Source organism: Protopterus annectens, chromosome 6.part1 (assembly GCF_019279795.1).
Source record: "Protopterus annectens isolate FY-2018-M chromosome 6.part1, PAN1.0, whole genome shotgun sequence".
Classification (NCBI taxonomy): domain Eukaryota; kingdom Metazoa; phylum Chordata; order Ceratodontiformes; family Protopteridae; genus Protopterus; species Protopterus annectens.
Window position 1 is genome coordinate 314,977,108 of NC_056738.1, and position 21,838 is coordinate 314,998,945.

Sequence of the window (21,838 nt, forward strand, 5' to 3'; positions counted from 1 at the left end):
GTTAAATAGATCACTGGTGTTACCACCTTTGTGAAGGAGAGTAATAATTAAGTTTTTCCACAGTTGTGGGTCATATGATTCAGAGAATGATCAGTTAATGAGAATGCTAATTGGAAGAGCTATATAATCTGCTGCAGGTTTTAGGTATTCAGCTGGGAGGCCATCAGAAGAGGGGGTGCATTGTTTTAGTTTTGAGAGCAGTTTACAAACTAGAGAGGTGGGTACTGGTTGTAATGTAAATAGAGTGGATGGGTTTTTGTTGGAATCGCAGTTAATGTGGGGGGAGGGTTTAGAGGGTGTATTGTCGTTTATGTTGCCAATTATACTTTTGTTAGTGTGTAGAGAGAAATCATTAACAAGTTTTTGGATAGTATCAATAAAATGAGAATTGAAGGCTTGGGCAATTTCTTGAGGATCTTTATAAGGAAATGGGGAGGGGTTGTGTTGAGAACCAGGATTTAGGAGAGAGGAAACAGAGTTCCAGAACATTTTTTTTTTTTTTTTTTGGGTAGTGAGTTTAGTGAAGAAATAGCTTTTTTTATCACTGATGACTTACTTTTTGGCATTGTTACAGAGTTGTTTATATGAGTTCAAGTTGTGGGGTTCTGTTTCTATGCCATTCCTGCCAGGCTTTATCCCTGGAGGTAAATAACTGTTTAGTTTGTTTAGTTAGCCATGGGGCATGGTTAGGCTTTATTCGTTTGGTATGTGTGGGGCCAAGACTGTCTAGAATATCTAAAAAGACTTTATTGAAGTAGTTGACTGCTTCATCCAGTGGGAGAAATTGAGTAGGGGACCAGTTGTGGGTTTTTAGAGTCACTGATTACACAGTAAAAAGCACAACACTGTGACGGCCTAAAAACATAAAATAAACACAATTCCCCACATACAAAATGGTTTTCAATTACTTTACACAACTTTTAAACTGAAAGGAAAAAAAGAACTCTCCCATTTAAAAGTACAATGTAGTCTTGTGACAGTCCATTAAAAAACAAAACTACCAGCTCTAAAATAAATACAAACATTATTTAGAAAGTGGAAGTTTTTTCCCCAAAGGGAACTTATCTGCCCAGCAATGGAACAGCATCAAGCTGTCAATCCTCAAAAGCTGTAAAAGAGCATATTCTTCAGCAGCAGTAAAGCTCTAAAGGGCTTGGTGCTCACATTTGGCTTATAGCCAACTCAGCTCATGTTGTGTGACAGTTTGGGTGCATAAAAGGTGCCCTAATGCTTTGCAAGCTGTCTTGCTATTATTTTGTTAGCAGCTAAGGCTTCTGCAGCAGCGGTTAATATGATGAACATTCACTGATGCATAGCTTAACAGTCTGTAATGTTGTGCTAGGCCTGGGAACTAACTTTATGGACTGAAATAATAGATGACATAGTTCCTCCTCTAACAATATTTCTCAGGAGACATCACCATACTGTTAACCAAAGTTAATTCCACTGTTTAAAAGTAGTGATTAATTCAAAACTGGAAACTCTAGACCAATTGCTATCCTGAGCCCATTAAATAATGCCAGAAAATGTATCCCACATACAACCAGTTACCTACCATCCATAACTTACCTATCAGCAGTCATCATGGATTCTGGGCTGTCTTTTTCATTCAAACACCTCTTGCTATGCTCACTGATCAGGTGTCTATGAATCATAAAACACTACTAGCTACTATGTAAACTAAAAGCCATTAGTTGCATCCAATCAGTGATCAATTGGTTTGCAAGCTACCTGGCAAAAAGATAACAACAGTACCTGATAAAGCTCACTATCTTATTCAGTCACCATAGAAATAATACAGGGTTATATCTCTGGTAAATTACTTTGCTCCATATTAACAAACACAATTTATAAACATATCAATGGCATTCAGTTGATACAATACACTGTTGATCTGACACATCAATAGCTCACATAATAAAACTACACTATTTCACAAAATGCAATATGACTTCAATAAATTCATTACCTGGTGCAAAAAAGAAAGCTTATTTTAAATGAGGAAAAATCAATGTATCTGGAAAGCATTTTATGGAAAACTCTAAAATAGTCAGTATGGAAGGCATTTCAGGATCACTGGGTCCTAGAGAATTTGTTTAGAATTGGAAATACCTTGAGATCACTGTTGATGACAACCTAAATTTTCAAGCTCAGGCAGTCATTAAAACAAAGGAGACAATAAAATGTAAGAGACCTTACAGGATAAAACCTTATCGACTCTCACATTAAAGCATATGATAGTGAAGGCTTTGTGTTTCCTATATTATTATATGGAAACTACCTATAACAGAGCACCTAACTTTGCATCTAACCACTCTCCATCCATCACTTGTCAAGTATTATAAGACTTAAACTAGATGCCTATGCAACCCAAACTATTCTATACCCATTTTGTCTTTACACACAAACTACTGTTTAAAAATACTATCCAGGTTTTAAAAACATGCTAAACTTGTATACTCAAGTACTGGAATCATACCACAAACAACAGTTACTAAACAAAACCAAAGCATCCTCAAAAACACAAAGCAATCAGCAGCTTCAGCCATGAGCATGCACCTCTGTATCTAATAATATAAAATCCATAGCCCAATCCTTATTTAAAACTTCTTACAAAAGCCACTTGACATCATCTTTCTCTTGTATCATCTGTCATATTACTTAAGTAGTCCTTCTATACTTTTAATTTAACTCTGACAACATAATACTGAAATTAATAAAAGAAATCAAACTCAACCTGAAGTTACTAGTTGATGAATCTAAAAATACACCCAGTGAATTATCACCTTCATTATTTTTCATTCAAACTATGCTATTACACACTTCAGTCTAATGTCTCTTCCATTATACATTGGTCATCTTCATTCCTGTTATCCAGCAAAAGATCTAATACACACACACACACACACACACACACATATATATATATATATATATATATATATATATATATATATATATATATATAAACTTTCATTTGTAATAAAAGTGTTGGCATTGGACTGAGTATGTGTGTGTGTGTGTGTGTGTGTGTGTGTGTGTGTGTGTGTGTGTGTGTGTGTGTGTGCATTTACAGCTTAGGGTTACAGTAAGGACTAGGGAAGAAGACAGATATGTAGGTTTGCTTGGGTACAGGTATGTGTTAAGTGTGTGTGTATGTTGGGGGTGACTTGTTTAGTTGGCCTATTAGAGAAAGGGTGTTTAGTATCTAATTTGTAGGGTTGAGGTTAGGGATAGGGGTAGAGTTAGGGTTAGGTGTAGTAAACATAAGTAAGGTGGGTCAGGGGCAAAGCTAATGATTATTTCCATACATTTTGACATACTGACTATGTTGACTGCATTTAGCACTGTTAACAATAACTATGTCCAAGATATAAAAATCATAGAATAATGAGACTGAAATATTGGTCTCTACACCATCTTTATCATATCTTCTTTCATATTTGCATTAAATCATTATAAATGTTCTCAACTGCTAATCTGTCCATCTCTTCACTGTAGATTTTATTACTTTAAGCCTACTAAATTTTAAGTCTGGTCTATTAACAGCTGCTATTCTACTGTACTAATACTTGTGAATTCATTTGAAATGTTCCTACGCCTGTTCTAGCCACACTAATTAGTCTGAAATTTTACTCTGTCTCTTTTAGTTGTTTGAAAATAATTTATCTTACACCATATGCTACATTTTACCTTGCATTGTATATTAGCTTTCTGTCAATTTCTTTCTCCAGAACGTGATGAAGACAGCCGAGAGGATCATCAAGACCACCTTACCACCTGTTCATGACTTGTACTTATCCAGATGTCTCAGCATGGCCAGGGGAATAATTAAATACTGCAGTCACCCTCCTTACAGACTGCTCCTGCAGCTGTCATACGGAAAGCGCTTCCAAAGCATTCGTTGCAGAACTACGAGATTCAGGAACAGCTTCTTCCCTAATGTCATCGGGCTGCAGAACTCTAGTAACAACTATCCTCCATGATGGCCATCTGGGTCAGTAGAAACTGTAGAAGCTTGTCTCAACTGTGCATTAACCTGGTTATAAGTCTTGTCTAATAGTGCAATATTCACCATGACTGTAACTTATAGGCCATCTAGGGCATTAGCAATGCAGTAAAATATCTCTTCTTTCAGTGCAATACATGTTGCAAATTTGTAAATTAACCATAGTGCAATACTTTAAGGTCCACAGTGCAATTTCTTAAATGATTCTTTCTGTGCAAGGATCAATGCAATGTCTTAACCAAGTACCTATGCAATATTAAAGTCTCATGCAAGTAAGTGTTCAATGCGAAAAGAGTTAAAATGTGTTTCTAATTATGTGCAATATTAGCCTGTCTACCTGCATGTCTGTGATGTAATAGCTAGGTATTATATGTGTAAATGTCTGTAGAAATAGTCTATATGTTGTCTTCTCATTGAGTCCGGAGGCATGGAATTTTGTTCAGTTTTTGCACTTGTGTGGTTTCTGAATGACAATAAAGTTTACTTCAACTTTGAGTTTGACTTTTTACTTCCATGTGCCCCTTTAAAAATGGGTTTGTCCAGTATCCAGTATAGTTAACCCAATTAACATATATATCAATCAACCAAGTAATAAATAAAAAGCCTAAAAAACAAAAAATATTTTCCTTGGTTCCCCTTTCTCATAGCTTATTGGGGAAGTTGCTGAATATTTTTTTAGTTAAACATTTTTTTTTATTATTAACAGTTTTCCTTTAGCAGAAGTTACTGAAAATTGAGTCAACATATCCCCCTCCTGTTCCTGTTATTCTAGATTCGGTCTGCAAGACCCAGGAGAAATGAAGAATTGTTGCTAACATTGCCATATTGACAGTTTAATTCACACCAGTCAATTTCTGTCTAACAGTGAGTCTTAAAAGTTATATCCGTTGTAGCCTTGTTCAATGGGACTAGATTAACCAGGTAAAAACTTTTATTTAACACAGACTACTTACAGCACTACCCGAGTATAGGCAATGCAAGAGACGTGAAAGGAGAATGCAATTTTCACATGAGTATATGGAAACACCTATTCTAAAACTGTGTTACAACTCTACTCCTTAACAGCAGGCAGACAACCTAACAGTTTCACCTCATCATGTAAATCAAAATCTTCCCAGTATCCTATCAGAAAAAGCACAACGGTTTGAATACAAAACAACAGATGTCAAATAGTGAATCGCTGCTGAAAATTCTCGAATAAGTGAAGGATTAAATTTTTTTTTTATATATCACTGATAGTAAATAACTTATAAAATCACAAATAGCTGACCTTCCTTTAATGTCTTGCAAACAGTTATTTGTCTAAAAATACGCAACTCAGTAATCTCACACTCTGATTTATTGTACTGCTGAAAAGAAGGTATTTCACCAGTAGGTCCTTTTGGAAAGAGAGCTGGCCAAACAACTGAATGATGAAAATCATTTAAAAAGCATTCAAAATCTTTTTAGCATTAACATGCCCATTAATAGCAGATTGGATTCTGAATTCTGTCTAAAACAATGCATTCTAATAATAATTCAATGGACTTTGTCCACTGCGATAGTGCAAAACTCTACAGCTAACAGATCAGTGACATCTAAACAATCTATTCATCAACTCCATGATCAGACATGTATACCCCATATACAGACAGACACACACACATTCATACACATTCATGTCCCTTCCAAAATAAATACTAATAATCATATAAAAGTCTATATGTCTCCCACTCTTAAGCCCTTAAAGTATTACAATCACACTAGTGTTGCCTAAAAAGACCTACAATGTAAGTAGATTCTAGTCTAGGCGCGTGCACACACACACACACACACACACACACACACACACACACACACACACACACACACACACAAATCAACTGTGCAACACAAAGCTACTTCACTATCCATTATCTTGGTACACACAGTGGTCTCTACTGAACTTTCAGGACAGTTACCAGATGAACTGTCAAAAATGAATACATGTCTGATACCAGACATACTAACAGATGATGCTTCTAATGGTAACCAGCTGTAGAAGTAAGTACAGTTATATACCAGTCCTATCAATCTTATCAGGCACACATGTACAAATGTCTCAGTAACTGGCTGTAGTGGTGTGCACAGTGATACACCAGTCCTATCAATCTTATCAGACATGCACATACAAATGATGTCTCACTAACTGCCTGTGGTGGTGTGCACAATGATACACCAGTCCTATTAATCTTATCAGGCATGCACATACAATGATGTCTCAGTAACTGGCTGTGATGGTGTGCACAGTGATACACCAGTCCTATCAAACCATTAAGACATGCTGGTACAAATGATGCCTCAGTAACTGGCTGTGGTAGTGTGCACAGTGATACACCAGTCCTATCAATCCATTCAGACACGCACATACAAATAATGTCTCAGTAACTGGCCGTAGGGGTATGTACAGTGATGCATCAGTCCTAGCAATCCTATCAGTCATGCACATACAAATGATCTCAGTAGCTAGCTGTGGATTTGAGTACGGTGGTGCACCAGTCTTATCAGACATGCATTTACACATAATGCTTCATTTAGTAACTAGCATGGAGATGAGTAAAGTGGTGCACCAGTCCTGTCATTCCCACTGGATGTGCATTTACACATGATACTTCAATCAGTAATTGGCTGTGGTGGTAAATAAAGTGGTGCACCAGTCCTTTCTTTCTCATCAGACATGCATTTACAAATGATTCTTCGGTTAGTAACTGGCTGAGAGGATGAGTACAGTGATACATCGGTCCTCTCAGACATGCACTTACCCATGATGCTCCTCTCTGTAACCAACTGTGGAGGTGAGCTAAGTGATACATCATTCCTATCAGACATGCCTTGTAAATGATGCTTCAGTCACTAACTGGTTGTAGAGGTAAACACCATGGTGCCCCAATCCTATCAGATGTGCATTTACCCATGATGCTTCTGTCAGTAACTAACTGTAATGGTCAGCACATTGGTACAGTAGTCCTATCAGTCATGTACTTACACGTGATGGTTTAGACTGCAATTGGTTGTTGAGGGATGCACCTGCCTTATCAGATAAGCAAACACATACATTTGTTTCAGTGAGTAAATGGCTAAGGAAATGAATAGTGGTGCACCAGTCCTGTCAAATGTGCACTTACCCATAATGCGTCTGTCAGTAAATGGATGCAGAAGTGAATACAGTGGCCCATCAGTCTGATCAGATATGCTCTTACCCATGATGCTTCTGTCAGTAATAGGATGTGGAGGTGACAGTGGCACACCAGACCTATTAGATGTGCACTTACAGATGTGGAAATGAGTAGAATGAAGTTATCAGTCACCTTTATTCATTGCAGACATTTGGAATAACTTTGTTGAATGTTTGGGATAATAAATACTTTCTGGGAGGGGGAGAGGATACCATTAGAGCACTACCGTCAGTCTGATAATTACACCTTCAATGTGGTCTAGGGTAAGCTCTGTGTATAGTCAACATGCCAAAGTTAAGAAAAGCCCTTTCAAAACATAAGTTGTCAAGTTTTCTGACAGTGTTCCTCTGATATCATCAGTGTGGAAATGTACAAGTTACCATGTTAACAGTAAGTTTAACAGTCAAACAATGTACCCTAAGCAGATCACACATTTAATGCATGAAAGTCATGTTAACAAGTGAATGGTTTACACAGCAGATCTCAGGCAGATAGTATGGGCCAGGTTCAGAAAGTGTCACCAACAATATTGTCTGTTATTCCTTTCTGATTCAGAGGTAGGCCCACCACAGTGATCCAATATGGTCTGTAGGATCACCATGGTGGGTTATCTCTGCAGCCAAGCTATATGCTTATGAGGCAGTCCAGGGGAGTGGCCTATGCTAATCAGCCATGTACTGTTACAGTAGACTCCCTTTTATCCGGTCTACCTTAGGCTGGATAAACGAATGGCTAGTTAATCAGAAAAAGCATACAAAATAATATTTATAGGTTATAAATTAGCTAGAATAACAGGATTTGAGTTAGTATGCATTTTTCTAATAAATATGAAGTCTAAAGCTCAAATGTCTTTAATTATTTAACCCGAAGGAGCCGGAAGTGTTGTTCTTCTCTTGTTCTCTTTTGCTAGGACTATGGCAGAAATCTGATGGTTGGTTAAAGAGGAGGTTGGTTAAATAAAGGCCAGATAAGAGGGAGTTTATTGTATCTAGGAATGCCTGCAGTAAGGCACTTAAGCAGTCAAGTGATTCAAAGACTCACTCAGTTGCAAAAGTTAGCTTATGTACGTGTGTGGCTGCATGTGTGAGTGTATGCAGAAGGATGAATGGCATCAGGTGAATGTGTGTGTGTGTGTGTGTGTGTGTGTGTGTGTGTGTGTGTGTGTGTGGCTGCATGTGTGAGTGTATGCAGAAGGATGAATGGCATCAGGTGAATGTGTGTGTGTGTGTGTGTGTGTGTGTGTGTGAGTGTGTGTGTGTGTGCGTGTGTGTGTGTGTGTGTGTGTGTGTGTGTGTGTGTGTGTGTGTGTGTGTGTGTGTGTGTGTGTGTGTGTGTGTGTGTGTGTGTGTCTGTGTCTGTGTGTGTGTGTGTGTGTGTGTGTGTGTGTGTGTGAGACTGTATGTTTGCCTACACAGTCATACTAAGAGTTTAATAAGATAATAGGCAGAGTAGTGTTTTTGTGTGTGTCTGTGTGTCTGTATATATATATATATATATATATATATATATATATATATATATATATATATACATATATACATTATATACACTTAACACCGAAAGTGTGATGAGACCTTGGGACACAGGTGGACAGTAGTCTCTCCTTTGATAATCACATTGCCAAAGTGGTCAGGAAATCCTTCTACGTGGCACACCTCATCACAAAAGGTTTCTCATCCAGAAAAAAAGAGGTCATTCTTCCCCTCTACTCATCACTCATTAGACCCATTATAGAGTACAATGCCCCTTTTGGTATGTACCTCACAAGACATCTACAACAACTGGAAAGGCTGCAAAAATACCTCACAAAGAGGATTACTGGCCTCAAACAGATGCCTTACGCAGACCGTCTAAAAAAACTGCAGCTTTACTCTGTCGCATATCGCCTACTCAGAGGTGATCTCTGCCTAACATATAAAGCTATGTCAAACCCAGAGCTGTTGGACATGCTCCACTTAAAGAAATCCCAATCCCTCCGAGCTACATGCTCTAGGGACCTAAACCTTGTCACCACAATAAACAGAACATGCTTGAGGGATAGATTCCTGTCCCAGAGACTTCCCATACTCTGGAACAGACTACCTATCTATGTCAAACAGAGCTCCTCATTAGCACTCTTCAAGAAAAATCTTGATGATTGGATGGGTAATAGGAAATTCACCCCGGGGATCACTTCTGTGGTTCTGCTTGACAGGGACACAGGAAAATAATTTTCTTGGGTGGCGAAAGCCAGGGTACATTTTTGGCTAGGCTTGTATAGGCCCTAGGGCCAATAGCGTAGTACCTACCTATGAACCTATGAGCCCATATATATATATATATATATATATATATATATATATATATATATATATATATATATATATATATATATATATATATATAAATAGATAGATATACATATATATATATATATATATATATATATAAAATTGGTGAGTCTGTCTATAAATGAGATTGGGTGAGGGAGCAGTGTGTGTGTGTGTGTGTGTGTGTGTGTGTGTGTGTGTGTGTGTGTGTGTGTGTGTATATATACGCATGCGTGAGCATATGCGCATGATTATGTGGGAGGATGCCATACTTCTAAAGTCCTCAAAACTAATGAGTAAAACATTGGAGACTAGACACCAGAAAATTGTAAATGTAAAGTCAACATCACTTAAAAAGTTAATAGAACAGCAGTTTTGCAGCGCAAAAGCTGTACGTTGGGGGAGCATAGACACCAGGGATACTTCCTAAATACTGCTCTAAAGTCACTTAAAAAGTTAATACAGAAAGTTTTGCAGTACAAAAGAGACATGGGGCAGGGGAGGAAACACTAGACAACAGGGATACTCCTTAGAGCTCCCTAAATTCAGTTAAAAAGTTTGAAGAGTTAAAAACCTTCAAACCTGGTACCCTCAGCACACAAAGCAGCTTTTTGACATTGTGTAGCTCTTGTCCTCTGTGCCAGAAGCATAACTAGGGTAGTGTTAAGGAGGCAGGATCCCAGACACAGGGTTTTAGGGGGTGTGACTGCACATTCGTTTTCTAAATGCCAGTACAGAAATGAAACTGCATTGGTGGTCAAAATTGAAGTTCTTGGTTGAGCACTTCACATGTGTTTTAAGTTTTAGATAAATAACATTTTTTGGCTCCTTACTTAAAGATTAGGGCCATGGAGCACCTGCCACTCCACCTTATGAGAGACAAGGGTGGTGCCACGTCAGAGTGAGTGGACCTTTTTAGCTCCTCAACTGAGAGTTAAGAACCAGCAGCTCAGGGAGTGGTACTGGGCACGGGATCAGCCAGCTACAGCACTGCACAGCACTAACACTAGATACCAGGCATACTTTTTCAATATTACCTTAACTCACTTCTAACGGTAATAGAAGAAAAGGGAAAAGACTCACAAGCTGTACCCTCAGCAAACACCAACAGCTCACAAGATGAGTTTTGGACCATTACTACCACTAGACAACAGAGATACCTTTTAAATATTACTTTAAAGCACTTAAAAAATGTCCTCAAATGTGAAAAAAAAGTTTTGATCCCTGTATCACTGCCCCAGAGAGCAACTCTTAACAATCTAGAGCTTCAGCCTACTGTACTAACTGAAGAATGCTGCACATTATGTACTTTGTAAATTATAAGAAGTATGAAACTCTTACTGTCTGACATTATTCTCAGACTGTAACAGTCTGTAAACTACAGAGAATAGGGCAGGAGCAAAAATCAGGGATAGTTATGACGGATAGGGTTTTGGCCATGTAGGGGGGCATCACACCTCTAAATAGCCATGCTGAAGACATCAAGACAAAGTCAGCAGAAACACTGGTTGACACCAAGGATAATTTTAACTACTACTGAGAGTCACTTAAAAAGTTAACGAAACCACAGGTTTAGCATCGCAATGCAATAACAATAAGATGAATGAAACACCGGTGTATGGCATGATTGACTGACTGTAATCATCTGTGATTTACTGGTGTGGGGAATAATTAATAGGATACATCAAGGATGTGTGCAAACTGAGGGACTGCTAAGAGGTATGGCGGTGTGTGTGTGTGTGTGTGTGTGTGTGTGTGTGTGTGTGTGTGTGTGTGTGTGTGTGTGTGTGTGTGTGTAAATGACTGAGGTGGGGATTACCTGTGCCAGTGTGATGCACAGACCACCACCAGTGGTGATTACTGACGGAAAGTGATAATTAGCACTAGTGGTAACACCACATAATTCAGAGACATGCAAGCTAGCTGATAATGCGGTCTTTCCACACTGTCAATATCATGTCTCTGAAATGCATTTTCCATGATCACAAACATAGTCCCTTTTGGCCACAGCTCTTACCATCTGCAGTGGGATTATTTCAGAATCCCAGGTATTTCTCTTATTATATGTAATAAATTATAGTATTTACATTTCTGTATAATCCATTATACATACCCTTCTAATCTCTCTTCCAAAATCACTGTTCAGGAGGGAAGGATGTTCCTTAGACATCCTGCACCAGACTCTGTCACTATAATATCACATTTCTTAGGTGTGCAATAACATCAACAATCATTATTTTCAGTCAGTTTACAGAAATGCAACACTCACTAGGATAATTAAATATAAAAATCAACCACAATAACATGAGCTGGTTTATCCCCAAGGCACAGTAGAAGCAGTCATGCTATTTTTACAATTCTAACTAATGACACTGACAGTAAATGGTTTTGACTCAAATATATTTTTCAGAGGCCTTTATCCTGCAATACTTATTTTAAAGTAGTACTAGTACTTGTCTGCTGAAAAACACTTGGTTATTGTTGTGGTAATTCTGCATTTGATTTATATGCAGGAAACAGCTCACTGCATGAAAACTTTAGAAAATAGCTGATGTGTTTTGTTTAGATAGGCTAAAAATACTTTTTTGAAATGCCTAATATGAACTGTATTAAAGGTTTTACACACCTGAGGATCCAGAGTTTTCAGGTAAAAAAATATTAAGTTGTTTTTAATTTCAGTGACAGAGCTGGTATTTATGACATAAATGATAACAATGTAATAATGAATTTAGTCTTTCTGGAAGAGGACATTTTGTTGGTGGATGGGAGTGGCTAACAGTCAGAGTAATGCATGTAACACATATGAGTTTCTTCCAAATGGAGCTGGTAGAATTATACAGCTCCTAACCAGTCATCAAAATCACAACTATTGTTAATCTCTGCACAAGCGTTTGGGTAAAATGGCTGATAACTCACATGACAAAAATCACTACTTCATCTTGTAGCAACTCAAACTCAAACCATATTATAAAATTTGCTGAGGATACCACAGTTCTGGGTCTTATTAGTGGTGGGGATGAACATAACTACAGGGATGAGGTGAACACTTTGATTGCCTGGTGTGACAGGAACAATCTGGACTTGAATGTTAATAAGACCAAAGAAATGATTAAGGACTTCAGGAGAAAGGCAACAGTTCACCAATCAATCACTATCAAAGGGGAGGTAGTGGAGAAAGTCAAAACAACCAAGTTCCTGAGCCTTCATATCTCAGATAACATCTCCTGGGCTGTTAATTCCATCCTTATAGTCAAGAAGGCCCAGCAGAGGCTTCACCTCCTGAGAAAGCTCAAAATGGCCAGGCTCCCACTGTCTGCTCTTACCAATTTTTACAGGGTAGCTATCAAGAGCTTCCTCACTAGCAACTTTATAGCATGGTTCAGCAGCTGCACAGTTCTTGAGAATGGAAATTACAGAGGGTGGTGAGGGTGGCTGTGAAAATCTTGGGCATAAACCTTCCTTCTATTCAGGAGCTTTTCTTTATAAGAGCAAAAAAGAGAACATAGAAAATACTAGCTGATTCGACCCATCTGGCCCACAACTGTTTCTCACAACTTGCATCTGGATGGAGGTACCGCAGCTTCTGCTGTAGGACTACCAGATTCAGGAACAGTCTTAATGGTGAAGGGGTTTGGTGGTGGGTATTTATTTTTTATTTATTATCTATCATTGGATAATGGGTATTGAGTGTGTTTATGTAATGTGAACTACCTCTTCCATGTCACACATGTTGTCATTTTCTTTCTTATGTTATTCTCTGATACCACTGTATCTATATTATTTACACTGCATTTCTCTCGTGAGCTGACATTTGTAATTTAGTTTAGGCTGCACTTGTGTGGTCCTAAATGACAATAAAGTTTCTCTGAATCTTTGAATTTAGTAGTAGTCCTGAATCTGTCATGTTGCACAGTATATGCAGAAATGGCTGAGGCATTGCAAAGGTAAAAGCAGGAAACCAAATAATTGTTTCAAGGAATAACTAAAAAGAGCTAGTAAGAAAGTTAGAAGATGGACCTGAAAATTCCAAATGGTTGGTGGAAACTAAATTGTGAGGAATCGGTGATTACAAATGAACCAGTATAAAAGTTCAGTCTGGTTATTAAACAAAATGAGTAAAAACAGAATAGCAGTGTACAACCTCTAGCTAACTACTTGACTAAAGTATTTATCTGCAAACAGGTTCTGGAATTAATTTCAGGGCTCTTATCTGACAAACTGGTATAATCCCAAGTGAACTATATTCGGGGCATTGCATATTCTTAGATTTGCTAATAATATAATGATTTAGAAATACACAATTTTATTTGAAAGATAACTTCTCACTAGGTTACTGAAAGTTTATATCATCACTTTGAATTCCCCTTTAGAGTCCTTTAAATATCATTAAATTACACACACACACACACACACACACACACACACACACACACACACACACACACACACACACACACACACACACACACACGCGCACACACACACACATGCGCACACGTACACACGCACACACATATGCAGATCACAGAAAAGCCAAGTGCTAAGGTAATGCTAAAATTATAGAACTGAAAGGATAATATTAGCTCTTATTTGGGACACAAACCCAAGATCTCCAGTATACTGTGTTGGTGTAATTGCCACTGGACCAACAAAAGCATCTAGAAATGTATTTATTTAGTTATTTTATATTTATTTTACATTTGTTAACCGGGAAAGTTCGACTGGACACAGATCCATTTTCAGCGGAGGCCCAGGGAGAAAAGCTCCAAAATAGCATGATATACAAGAAATTTCAAAAGAATATCATACAGAGATATAGGCTCCATGGAAACATAAGTCAGGTATAGTTTAACAATTCATTTAGTAAAGTCAGCAGGTTAAGATTATACAGTAATCCAGCAGTAGGGTCTGTATAGAATATAAAAAATAAACATAAAAACAATAACTCTTTTTTTTTTTTTTTTTGTGTCTGTCTAAGATAGGTGTTTTCCTGTAACAGCCTTATCTTTTTGGATAGGACCCCCGCCCCCATCGAGGCACAACCCTCAGCATGGAGACAACAATCAAATTACAGACACATGCACACATACACAGAAAATCTTCTTCTTTAGGCTGTATTAGAACCACTGAAGTGAAAAAAATAACTCTCTCTCTCATGTGGGACTCAAACCCAGGCCATCCAGCATACAGTGCAATGCCCTGATACAGATGACTTGGGATCATTTCAGATTATCAGTTCAGAGCCCTGAATTCATTTGTTTACATCTGAAGCTGCAGCAGCTGTTAGCAAGTGTACATTTGTCATTTTTTGCTAAGGTTAAATTGATTAAATGTAGAGCCGATTAGCTAAAAGTACAGTACTGAATCATCCATCCTCTTTCATATTAAGTGAAAATTCTGAAAAATGTTTATCTTGTACTCTTCACTGTATGGAACATTTCAAACACATTCTTGTTGCTGATATTAAAGGTATAACAGACAGCATTTCAGAATGAATACTGAGTACAATATAGACAATAGATTATTTTAAGATACTCACTTAATATTTTACAAATCTCAATAACAGTTTTAAAGACTGGATTTGAAAAACTGGCTTTCATTCGTATGGTCTTCATATTGGGGAGCGTAAGATAGATTGGCTTGTGCTGAGGGGTGAACAGAAGCTTTGCATCAGCCAATATGCCATATTTGTCAAGCGTCCAGTTGGTTTTAATAAGCCACTGCTTCTTTTGTTCCCACCACAGGGCATGGTCAGACCAGTTCTTTTTGATTTCTGAAATACAAAGAAAAACAGCACATTAGAAAGGGGCATTTCAGTCAACATTTTGAATTAAGAAATACGCCACTCTTCCATAGGTTTTCCAGTAGTAGAACAGAAAAATTTTAACAAGCTTAAATCTAGATTAAAATGTTACTGCACATGTATTTATTAATCTTTAGTTGTGTTATACGTTCTGAGAAAAAACATCCCTGTCAAGGTTTATAATGATGTAATGTTTTCCCTCTGTTGATATGACAGCAAATCAAGGAGAATATTTCATTTAAAGCTGGTTTGTGTTAGTAAATACATATAATTCATAAAAAGACCCACACATACTAAAAGTTATACAATATGCTAAAAATAAAATTCACAGGAATGCGCACTTTTGTATACTTATACTGTATTCATTTTAAGAAGGTCTTAGATTCCATTATAACTAGCCCCATTAGCCATAATTTCCTGCAAAATCAAACAGGAAGCCTCTCAAGCTTACCTTTTGTATATGCTACTCATCCCAGAGTTTATCTTATAATAGCTTTTCTTGTGAAGGCCAAAAGTGCATTATTGCATGTTAAATTTAGTAAATGTCAACCTGGGATTAGTAAATGAGTACAATAACTGCTCCAGTGACCTGCTATAGTATGTAGAAGAAAGTTCTGGAAATCAAATCTAGCTCTGTAGAGTAAAACTCAGTGGGCAACATTTACTAGCTGATGTAAGAATACAGACACAGAAGAAATGAGATATAATTATTGCAGTTTACATATGTATTCAGCAGTGATCTTCCAATACTAAGATAATCTACACCAACCTGGCCTAACAGTTTCACCACTTCATGTGTCCCAGAGTCTGAAATGAAGCACAAAATATCGCATCCAATATACTAAGCAGTTGCTTCTGACCTTGCTATCCTGAAATATGTTTGCTCTGCCACAAGAGAATGCTATCACTGTGCATAATGAAGTGTGACATTTATATAATATTTGTGAATCTCAGTCTAGTCTATGTCAATATGCAGAAGAGTTGCTAGCAGGTTAATACTACTACCTATCAACGAATCATGCATCCAGGCAACTAAGAACTAAACAGGGAACAGTTAGGAGTACTCTACCAAACATTGGGTGTCTTGACACTTTGAAAAAATAAAGCACAACTTATGCAAGAAAAAGCAACTTCTGAAATCTGCTGTTGTCCTTTTGAAGCACTTTTCTGTGTTTGTGTGTGCGTGTGTGCGTGTGTGCGCGTGTGTGTGTGTGTGTGTGTGTTGTGGGGGGGCTTTTTCTTCTCCCCTTGAAGTATTAGTCGTCCCCCCGGCACTTCTGCTGCTTTTATATACTACACTAAACATGCTTATTCAACATTACAAAGAATATTGCAATATAAATGCCACCATAAAAGATCATCACAAAAACAAAAGCAAGCTATCTAGAGCAAAGACAAAAATCTTCAATGGGAAATACAAAATATTTCTGGAGTGAGAGAAAGAGAGATTAACAATCTAGCAGGCTGAGGTAAAATGAATTTCCCTGTCTCTAAATATAACTGAAAACAAGTTAAGGAGCTGCACCAGAAATCTTAGTATACCATTTTTTCAATTTCTTTGACCTGCGGCTTAACATGGCTATGAATGTAAATGTAATCCATTTTATACCTGGCAGAATTGCAAAAAAATATCTCTGGATGCTTTCAGTGTTTCACTTTACACAGGTATCTGTTTCAAAGGTGAAAAAGTGACATGGGAAAATGTTAAACTTCTTAAGTATGTGGTCAGATGGCTTGTATTTCAATTTGTAAGACCCGGTAAACCTTTTATAGCTGGCCTGTATTCAAAACTTCTTAATGTCAAGTGTTAAGTCATTTAAACCTATTTCACTACTATCAACACTGTACAAAATATTGGAAAAAAATGTTTCTATACAATTAAAAGGGTAATTAGAATCTTTCAGCATCGGCATGGAAAGGGCACAATACCTATACCACTCTCGCTTGTTGTGTCTTTCGGCTTTTCCCGGTTAGTGGTCACCATAGCGGAACTCTGGTCCGCTAATGATTGGCAGTGGATTTTTACTGTGCTGGGTTGCCAGCCCGATGCCCCAACCTTCAAAGAAGGCACACCCATTCACGCACGCACCTACCTGTATGTCTTTAAACATCACTTGACTGCAGGAGGACATGCAGACTCCACACAGAAGACGCTCCAGGCGAGAATCGAATGGGAGAACCTAAAATTCAGCTATACATAGGGGTATGTATGATGGGAGGGTGACTGGAGTCATAGGTTTTGATTTAGAAAACCAATCTACCCTGTTAATTGCTTCAGTCTGCTATCTGAACTAATACCTTATGGCTTTACGAATACAAATTAACCTGGTTCTCTACTTTCTTAACAAACAGGTCTAACAGAGTACTAATTGGCCAAGCATAAACAAGGCAAAAAAAACAGCTGTAATAGGAGTCCAAAATGTTTTGTCCTAGGTCTTTTTTAACATCCATTAATGCACTAATAGTTAGCCTCACTTGGGTCCACAGTATGTTATGCAAATGATATGGTTTTGTAGGTGTCTCGTAGTCACCACAGCATACCTCCCAACTGTCTAGTATTTCACAGAATGCTCATATTCTTTGCAACATGTTTTTGGTCAGTTCCTCGTAAGGTTTGTGGTTTGCTGGCAAATCAGTGAAGACTGAAGTCACTGAATAATGACACACATTGGAGTTTCAGACATCATATTTTTCAGAAAATGCATGCTAATGCAAAACCTGTTATTATAGCAACTTTACAAGTTTATAACAGCAATATTTAAAATCTGTTTCTGATTTTGGGCCTTTGACCCCACCCCCAGATTATTTTGACTTTGTCTAGAATTCTTGCAGTAAAACATTGAGATGTATTGACAACAGTATTATAGAATCTTTATTATTGAGGAATTTAGATCAGGTACATCAAAGAACTAGGTCTAGTAGGCAACATGTCAAAAAATGCTATTTGGAACCTACAAAAGACTTAGGATTAAAGGCAAATGGAGTATTACAGTCCCAAAAGCAGTCCAAACTGAAGCAGTAAATGTTGCCTGAGGTATGACTAGACATTTGCTGCACATATTGGCAAATCTGCTACTGTTATATTAGCACTGCTATCAGCTGCCCATTGAACTTCTGATCATGTTATCAAACTACTTAAAAGGGGTATAGCCAAATGGTTAGTGATCCCTTCCCTAGCAGTTACAGAGGAGACACATCACAAACTCCTAAACACATTACAGCTTATCCCATACAAAATGGTGTGACTTTATTATAGGAAACCCCATGTCACTTTATTACAGGAAACCCCAAAAGCCATCCTAACTATATTACAAGAAACCCTAAAAGCCATCCTAACTATATTACTATAGCAGAGACAAAGCAGCTTTGGGTCAAATTTCTCATTTTTTCACTAATATAGAAGACTTTTGATACTGATCATTTTAGATCGTTGAGCAAACTTTTAACATTAAAGACCACTCTGTGAGTGATGTACTCTAGTCTCTCTGCAAATAATAGTTTACATATCCACCATCATGGACTGTAGTGCTCATCTAGGCATTCTTCGTACTAGGACCAAATATACAAAATCCCCTTCCTGGTGACAGAATATGTCAATTCATCAAAAAAGTTAAAGAGGAAGCTACCTGCAGTACTGATAGCAACCTTACATACATCTCTTCTACATAACTGTCATCACATAATATAATATAAAGCTCTTCTCTGTACAGAGCTTAGCTGGATCAAGAGTTTGGCAAGAATAGTAAGCATTTGTGAAGTTAGCTATTTTCGCTTGATGTTCTTGATGTTCATTTTGTTACATGGGTATATAATATATGGAGCACAATGATTATACTCCAAAATCAGGAGAAATGCAACTTTGTTAAGTAACTTTCTGTTATAATGTTTTATTATGCACCTTTCACTTCTGTTACACTATTAAGAGTCTCATGCTAGAACCTAAACACCAGCCATCACAGAACAGCAGTGGAAAGGCAAAGCAGCATTAAAATCTACAGTAGAACCCCCTCTGCCATACGTGTGTGTGTGTGTGTGTGTGTGTGTGTGTGTGTGTGTGTGTGTGTGTGTGTGTGTGTGTGTGTGTGTGTGTGTGTGTGTGTGTGTGTGTGTGTGTGTGTGTGTGCATTGCAACATTTAAAGCCGTTACAAGATCAGAGATTCACTTTGCTTCTGACTGCAGTCTGAGATGTAGCACAATATGTGTCATAGCATTCAAACACTTCACACTCCTACCCTTTCATTGTTTGTTTTTTTTTTACTCTTTAATCTTTATAAAAGGTAATATATAAAGAAGCTAAAGTCCCATGTACTACAAATAATTTACAATCAGGTCTTTCTGATCATAACCAAGTAGTTAGGTGCTCTCAAAATGGATGTCAAGATTCACCTATAGAGCTTTGGTTTGTTTGAGGTGACTTCCTTAACATCAGTTTCCTGAAAATATTACAATTTGACTAAGATCAAAGAACTAACCGTAATCCTATTTACTATGTATTTATTATCAGAGGTAACCTCAGCTTTGTAATCTGAACATTGTATTTTATTTTTGCACTATTATCCTTATTATGTTACCGTGTAACTAGGTTGTGGCCACAATGGGGCTATAGCTGTATATTCCACTATCCTCTACAGATTTAACAAATAAATAAGAAGTTTGATCATTTAGTGACCTGCTTACTGTTGATTTGTTAGCTATCTCTTAAATAGATTTAAATTGCATATAAAAGCTCCATGTGATGATGGACTCGACTATGAACTTAAACTCTTAGCACACACAACTAAGTCATTCACAACTTTCTGCAGTTCATGGAAGGCTGGCTTCCTAATACAATAAGCTGAATGGTCTACCATAGTGAAGTACAAACTTACAACATGAGACCTGAGGTTTGTTTAGATGCACTGTTAAGGAGCTCTACTAATTGTTGATGTGTCCTTGACAGCAGGATACTCTGATTGGCTGAACTGGTTCTGTAGAAATGAATGTAAGAAGGCTTGAATCCTAATGAATTTAGCTGTGAAGTTGAAGTTTTGATACTAAGTGAAGTTTGTCCATAGCATGTACAGTCTAATGAAACATGATTTCTGTCACTCAGTGATTTATATACATTTCAGGTTATATTCTTTTATTTTATATACATAAATATATTACTTTTTAGTCCCTTGTTTACAGAGGAAACAACACTGTGTAAAGTAGTAATCCTTTTTCCAGTTTCAAGAATTCAGATTTTTCCAATTAACTACTATTTTTGTATGCAGCTATCAATCATTAATGACCAAGTCCCTTTTATGTTTCTGAATGGTGATAAGGCAAGAAGTAATTTTGGAGTACCTTCCAGTCAGAGACAGATTGTCTAGGACGTTTCTTTATGTTACTAGTCATGGATTGTTTCTCAATAGACTCTACTAAACATTTTACTGTTTTATTCACACAATTGTACTGTTCTCTTTGTCATTCTAAACTTCCCAATAGTAGACATCTGATCAACTATTAACTATAACTTCACTCTACATCTGTTGTTTCAGAGCAGTCCTTGGTCAATTGTGATTGTTCTTAACACATACTTGTCTTTGCTTTGTGATTGTTTCCAGCCCCCTCATACAAGCACCTAACAGGGTCTCTACCTGCTTCGCTCCCCACCCTGCCCCCTATTCCCTCCCGCCCCCAGTGGTCCCACCTTTATTGCACTCAAACCCCTCCCATCTTTCCAATAGCCAGCCACAGCGCTAACCCAACACTACCTCCTCCATCTTCCCTCTACTATCACACCTCCTCAACTAACATGTACAAGCATACCTTTCCTATGCTCACTGCATGCACTCTCCTTGCATATCTTACATCCTACCAAAGCTCCATCATTTCCCCACTCAACCACTACCACTGTACTACTACTCACACCACCGCTCATGTCTCACCCACACTCAGCTCCCTTCCCACCAGCTCAAGAACCATCCCTATGCATCCCCCCACATATTCTACCAACTATATTACTCAAACATAAAGCATCCCTACAACTTAACATAGTAACCATCCCACCATACTTATTACCCACAGAGCACAATCATAAAGTTTCCCTTATAAACAAACACATTCAAAAACTGAGAAAACTAATAATCTCATGCATATCAAAACTAGCCCTAAGTGGAGACATCCACCCCAACCCTGGCCCTACCATCTCCAACCCCAATCCTCATAATCAGACTAGAAACCACAACTTCTCCCATATTACAGCCAATAGAAAGCCAAGTGACTTCCTTCTACTAAGCCTAAATATTAGAAGTATATCCAACAAAGTCCATGAACTCCATGCCACCATAGACTTGTACTCCCCAGATATAGTCATCCTGACAGAAACCTGGCTAAAACCTCACATTACCAGTGAGCAAATACTCCCTACAGGTTACGGCATACTAAGAGTAGACCGACTAAACAAAAAAGGAGGTGGTGTACCTAAACAGCATCTAAACATCCAGATCTTAAAATCATCAGCTCCACAAATAGGCAATGAAGAAATAATATATACCA

General features: G+C 37.7%; 1 protein-coding gene across 1 annotated transcript in view; it reads right to left on the minus strand.

Annotated features, from left to right (window-relative positions):
- Window positions 1-21,838, minus strand: part of FERMT3 (FERM domain containing kindlin 3) — a 577,997-nt gene that overhangs the window by 312,188 nt on the left and 243,971 nt on the right. Inside the window, exon 3 of the mRNA XM_044075734.1 lies at window positions 15,052-15,285. Coding sequence (XP_043931669.1) covers window positions 15,052-15,285 — 234 coding nt within the window. The remainder of the gene's footprint in view (window positions 1-15,051; window positions 15,286-21,838) is intronic.